This window comes from Haemaphysalis longicornis, unplaced genomic scaffold (genome assembly GCF_048455015.1).
Source record: "Haemaphysalis longicornis isolate Haplotype H1 unplaced genomic scaffold, Haemaphysalis longicornis Haplotype H1 scaffold_3, whole genome shotgun sequence".
Lineage (NCBI taxonomy): Eukaryota > Metazoa > Arthropoda > Arachnida > Ixodida > Ixodidae > Haemaphysalis > Haemaphysalis longicornis.
This window is the reverse complement of record NW_027526335.1, coordinates 134368827-134374983: the sequence shown is the minus strand read 5'-3', so window position 1 is coordinate 134374983 and position 6157 is coordinate 134368827. Positions and strand designations below refer to the sequence as shown.

The 6157-nt window shown below is 49.0% G+C and overlaps 2 protein-coding genes across 2 annotated transcripts; one reads left to right on the top strand and one right to left on the bottom strand.

Moving 5' to 3' along the window:
- The first annotated feature begins 2285 nt into the window (after positions 1–2285).
- LOC144175437 (uncharacterized) lies at positions 2286–3656 on the top strand. Its single transcript, XM_077704510.1, has 2 exons — positions 2286–2453; positions 3307–3656. Exons 1-2 carry the CDS (start codon positions 2300–2302, stop codon positions 3654–3656), a joined length of 504 nt encoding a protein of 167 aa, XP_077560636.1. The 5' UTR covers positions 2286–2299.
- Positions 3657–4004: 348 nt separating this feature from the next.
- On the bottom strand, positions 4005–4913 carry LOC144173435 (uncharacterized). Its single transcript, XM_077701862.1, has 2 exons — positions 4560–4913; positions 4005–4310 (listed from the first exon to the last, which is right to left on the bottom strand). Exons 1-2 carry the CDS (start codon positions 4607–4609, stop codon positions 4007–4009), a joined length of 354 nt encoding a protein of 117 aa, XP_077557988.1. The 5' UTR covers positions 4610–4913; the 3' UTR covers positions 4005–4006.
- Between the last annotated feature and the right edge of the window lie 1244 nt (positions 4914–6157).

Sequence of the window (6157 nt, the reverse complement as noted above, 5' to 3'; positions counted from 1 at the left end):
GCAGCTGGGCGACACCACAACAGTGCGTGCTCTCCCCATTTCTTTTCGATGTGGCCATGCTTGGGCTGCCCCCTCTGCTCTACCGCATCCTCAACATTCGCCATACTTGTTCGCTGAGGAAATATCGGTGTGTGCAATAGGTGGTAGTCGCGGTGACTTAAAGGTACACCTGCGAGCAGCCGCTCATGTTGTATGTACATACGTGCACGCTGGATGTTTGGCCTGTTTGTGAAGAAATCAGCGATCCTTTTGTAGTATCCCACAAGGCCAGGCAGCAGACCATCATCTGCTCCAGGCGTTCAGGTGCTCCTCGAAATAAACACCATACCCTAAACCAAATGCATTCGCATTGGTGATCTGCGGAATTATGAGTTTGGCACCAACGCAACAACCACTCAATCATTGGCATGATGCTCCTGTTCAGATATATTAATCCCCATGATCTCAAATAAACAACATTGCTTCAAGGAACACAACCTCCTCGACCTCGTGCAGATCTTTATCATCAGCAGAATTATGTACGTCACCCTGTATTTGAAGTTCAGAAGAGCAGAAATAGCTAAAAATAATAGAATTATTTGATTAGCCGCCAAGGCAGTAGGACGCACTCGATTCTGTGCCGCCATAGGCCCGGCTTCAAGAAATTGGCATTCATAACAACTTGGGCGAGCTCATTGAAGGCAACGTAGGTAGAATACAAACGGCGAGCAGCTAGCATACGCAGAAGAACCATCGTAGTACCCCTACAGGTTTCTAACGCCTTTTAACATGTTCCAAATTCAACTTCACATCAGGAAGTCCGGGAGAACGTCAGTGTCTCACCGAACCTCCGCAACATGCATCCATCACATCACCAGTAGCCCTGTCAAGCAACGGCCATTGCGCGATAGAGGCACTGCCGCTCTAACCAAGACGTCTTAGACACGGCAAGCTACCATGTTTGGAGCCCAGTAACGGCAATGGAGGTTGACCATCACCGTAACGCTATATAATCGTGTTCAGTTTCCCGTCCCCCCCTAGACACTGGAGAAGTGGCCATCGCAGTAGTAGCAGTAGTAAAGTCCATTATTGGGAAGGGACCGCCAGTTGTCCAGAGGGGGGAAATGCGAATAGCGGGAAGGGTGGATTAACACTTCTTTAATCTTCAAGGGCAGTTCAGACAACTTCACATAGGAATCTAGTTGTTCAGTTTGAGGAACTGAGTCTCTTGTCGTTATATTGACGGCGTTCTTTGTGTTTGTGTTGCGCTGCCGCGTCGCGCTTTATTAGTAAGTTCCCGCTCGTTTTATTAGTATTTTCTAGCATAGAGTATAGTGGCATTTTTTTTGTTCAGCATGGAAAAAAAGAAAGTTAATAATACTGTTGAAGGGAAGGGCTTGCTGATGGAGCTGGCCAGGAAATACAAGGACGTTATTGAAAACAAAAAAACGGACAGCGTGTCAGTACATCGGAAAAAGTTGACGTGGAGGCAGGTCACACAAGAGTTCAACTGTCAACACGGCGTCCGCCCCAGGACACAGGACCAACTAAAGAAGTGTTGGGAAAATCTGAAAGAAAAGTACCGGAAAGGGACTTCCTGTGACACCAGGGAAAGGTTCAAGACAGGTGAGCTTCGTGTTCCTTGCGTTTTCCTGCGCTTTGTAGTGTTTCATGGCGTGCAATGTTAGTGCGCTTCGTTCAGCTGCAGTCGCGCAGAAGAAACGCGGAATGACGTTGTTTGCCCGGTCGGCGGCCGTGGTGCCGGGCGTTATCCGTTAACGATATGGGTGTGACAGGCCGACGACATGAGCATTGAATCGTGTGCCACTAATTTGTTTCGCTGTAGATTACGATTGAATGTGCACAGCCCGTGTTGTTGTAGAAGCGGGTAAGAACAGCGGTATACGCATGACATCGTGGAACCGTGCCGTGAATGTATATTCGTGCGACTGCGCACTTTCTTGAACATCGGTGACGCAGAAACAACGTGCGGCTTCGTAAGGTCAAGGTACCGCCTCCAACTTGTGTTCGAAGTCTCTCGGCTTTCGCATGAGATATCAGGGAAGTTTTTTTTTTAAGGGGGGGCGCAAAAGTACGCGTTATTTTCCTAAACTGGGTGTAGTGGTGTCTTTTATCTGGTGGTAGACACGGAGTTTTGTAAGCTCACCAAGTCGTGTGTGAAGCAATTAAGGTAGGAGTGCATCATCCAGCTGATTTTATGCATGTGTGCTTTTCCAGGAGGAGGCAGCCCTCCACGCAAGAAGGTGACAGATGAGCTGGAGCAGGTGGGCGCAATTGCAACCCTGTTGATGGGGACAGGATGAGACACCAGAATGGCAGTGCTGCCTCCCAGGATGAAGTGCCACCCAGGGCGAGCAGCGCTGTTTGCAGCTCCCCCCTACCTTACCAGACCTACACATCGGGAGTGATGGCACTGCTGCAGCCATCACAACAGATTCCAGTCTCTGACGATGGTATGATTTTACAGCTCAGTTTTATAACCGTATATAGTTCTTCAGTTTACTTGAAAATAACTTTATTTTAGCATGGACTTATGAAAGAAAACTCGATTTCATGTGCAATAATGTAGCCTGAAATTATAAGCAGTGCAAGATCACTTTGACTACAAAAGCAGCACAAAGACAAGTGACAAACAAGAGCGCTCTAGTTTGTCTCTCCGTACGTCTTCGTCTCTGAACTGTATTTGAAGTAGTTAAATTCTGCACCTAACTAGCCCAACATCAAGTTTATCACGGAACACGCTTAGTCATTAGGGAACCGTCGAAGGTGACGACAGACAAGAGGCAGTGCATGCATGCGAATTCACCTCGAAATACTCATAGCCTGGGTTGAGGCTGGGCGCCCAGTAAGGTTCGTCTCGCATGTAAAGTTTGCCGGCTAGCTTAATTAGTATACATTTCAAGCACTACGTAATGTTTCAAGCATGTGACGAGGTGTGAGGTGGAAGCTTTTGTCCCTACCTGAAATGAAACGGGCGTAACAGACCCGGTACTAGTTATCCCCATCATCTAGAACTTTGCGAATTCGTTGCATGATGTCGGAGTGACCTCAAGCACTGCCCTAGGCACCTAGCCTTCTAGGATTTCACTGAGCTGGTGCCCATACACTCTTTACTGGTCTCGTCAGTTGTCTGATTATCCGAAGCGCCGTGACGTGTAATTGGCCACTTGCAAAGTGGCACCACGATAAGCGAATCATACAAAACAAAAGCTATCTGCGCACTGTTGAAACAAACAGGATTTTTTCAGTTCTGTATTTGGCGTGTGGTTTTCCCTGCAAAGCTGACATGGATAATTCTTATTGCAGGCGCCGGTTGCAGCTTCTGGACATCTGAGCCTCCAAGTCCTCCTGCTGTGGCTGGAGAGGAAGACATGGATGACTTCCCAGCTGCATGCACAGCCGAGGTCGAAAACACATCACCGGCTTTTCTGGCCCCTTCCCGCTCCAGCAGGCCAGCAAGAAGGAGTGTTGCCGCTGCGTCCCCACCCATCACAAGCCAGGCAAAGCAGCAGCTGAGTGTGAGCGACGAGTTGCGCGCCCGCACCAAAGAAGACAGCCGGAAGAATCGGGAACATTTGCTCCGGATGCGGCTTCTCCGTGCTGAAAGCCGTGACAAGGCCGAAAAAAGGAAGCAAGTGCACGACCTTGAGGTATAAAACCTCAAGGCGAAACGATGTTTAATTGAACTGAAGATTCAGCTAGCGAAAAAGAAACTGGAATAGAAACGCCCTGTCTTTCCTGCTTCTCACTCTTTTTCTCTAACAGGTGGAAAGAGAAACAGCGCATATTGTGAATGAGATTAATGGTGGTGGATTGTTGCAACAAAGCACATTGCAGGAGTGCGATACACGCTCTTTATGTTGAAAACGTGCGAGCAACAAAAAAAGCTGAGTAAAATAACTAGCTAGTGCCTAACAACAAAAGCAATAAAAGAACACTGAAAGAAATCTGCTCATAAATCTTTGGTACATAAAAAAAAACGTGCGCTTTCTTTATCTGTGCATTTTCAGGAAAAGTATTCTTCAATCAGCCGCGCCCTCCTTCTGTAGCCATCAAGGCGGGCATCTTGCCCATTCTGCACTGCTGGTGCTGGCTGGTCGTGGCTGCTTTCGATGTGGTTGTCGGCTTCATCTGGACACGGCTCATTCATTTGGCGGCTGAGGTTGTGAAAGGCGGCACATGCTGTCACTTCAATTGGCACAGTTTCGGTCTTGATTTGCAGCGTCATCCTCAGGCACGGAAACCTTCTCTTCCAGACCCCGAATGCCCTCTCAATGGAGTTTCTGGTTTTGATCTGTGCCTTGTTGTACCTGTAACACATAATGGAAATGTATACACTTAGGAATCTCGTTAAACCACATGACGGGGTCGCAAGAACACTATGTACAAAATGGTGGTAGGGCTCGTCTATTTACCACGAAAATATGACTTGGGTTTTTGCACTACTTTCCAAACTAGAAATAGAAATAGCGTAAGAAGCCACACACTAACACGGTGGTTTTGCTGTATTAGGCTCTTACTGCCACATTCTGCGGTGTCACTTGAGAATACGAGCTTACTTGTACTGCGGGCTGCCTGGCCGTCCGGGGTCCATGAGCGGGGTCAGCATGTACGCCCGGCAAGCGTACCCTTGGTCACCTAAGAGTACACCGGGAACACTTCCGTCCTCGTATTGAGCACAGGCATTGCTGCTGTCGAAGATTCGGCTGTCATGGGCTGAGCCAGGCCAGCTTGCCACGAGATCAAAAAACTGCAGTTGTGGCCCAGTTATTGCTTAGAAATAAAAAGTGGGAAGTATGAAACGCAAGCACAGTGTGCTTAGCGTTGATTAAAAAAAGCCAGAAATCTGGAGCTACTTTGCAGTCAATATGCAGGTGCAGGCATTTTCCCTGAGTTAGCTATGGAGGGGGTAGGGGTCATTGTGGAATGGTGCTTTTGATGCAGGGTTAGGTGGGCACCATGAGCAAAACATTGGGCAAGCAATGATATAGACCCTGAGTTGAAATTCTTTTTGGGTGTGGTATGTAAGCACACGTGACTGACGTAAGTTGTCAGCTGGAACATTTATCTAATGTTGAAAGGGAATTTGTCCCATTCTGCAAATAACCGGGTACCTACCCCCCCCCCCCGTCCATCTCTACCCACAGCGAGTGAATGCCTGCACTGACAAGTGAATGGCACGCCGCCAAGTTGCCGTTCAGGTGGCTATATGCTTGCGACTCTTTTCACGCGGGAACTGCACTGGGCGGTTTTGGACTCACCTGAACATTTACAGAAAAGTATCCTTTTCTGTTACGGAATACTTCAGCGTCGTCTCCCCCTGGGCTCCGGATTGGCACATGAGTGCAGTCGATGCAGCCTGTCACTCCGGGGAACCCGGCGATCGCGTAGAACTGCCGCATCACTCCAGGGACTTCTGTCGCAGTAGGCAGTTTACACAGGGCCGGGTACAAAGTAGCGGCGACCATCATCGACAACCGGGCGACGACTCTCGACACTGTGGGCTGCGAAACGTTCACCAAGTCCCCAGTCACAACTTGAAAGGTTCCCGCTCCGTAAAACCGAAGCGCCACGAGCAGCTGAAGCAGCGGTGGCAGCGGGCAGCCGCGTGCGTCCGTATTCTCGCGAAGCGGCAACTTGGCGAGCAGCTGCTGCACGGCTCGCTTCGAAAAACGATAGCGACGGAGAAACTCGACGTCGTTGTACTCCTCCATGGGGTTGCCTCGATCCCTTACCACTCGCTGTGGTGTATGCGCCAACGCGTAAGCGTTTATCTCGTTCGCACGGTCCAAAAACTCAATGAAATCGACTACATCGGCTAAGCTGTCGTCGTAGTCGGCCATCTTGCTTATCTCGACAAGGCACACTTAAGTGAGCTCGGGAGCTACCTCAAGTATACCTTACTTTTCGGGCCGATAAGTACGCGAAAAGGCGGCCTTTCAGCATAAGTTCAGTTCTTGAAACACGTTAAGTCGCCGAAAAGTGCGGGATTGAAAAGTGATACTTAAGATAGGTTTGTGAATACGGCGGTGAGACCTATAACTACTATTTCGCGTTGGCGTGTGGTTTTTCGGTCTTGGTGCTTGAGACGCTCCACTATGCAATCCGCCTGAACGATTTCCAACGGCTTCGTTGGAAAGCGTTCTGCCTCGTACTT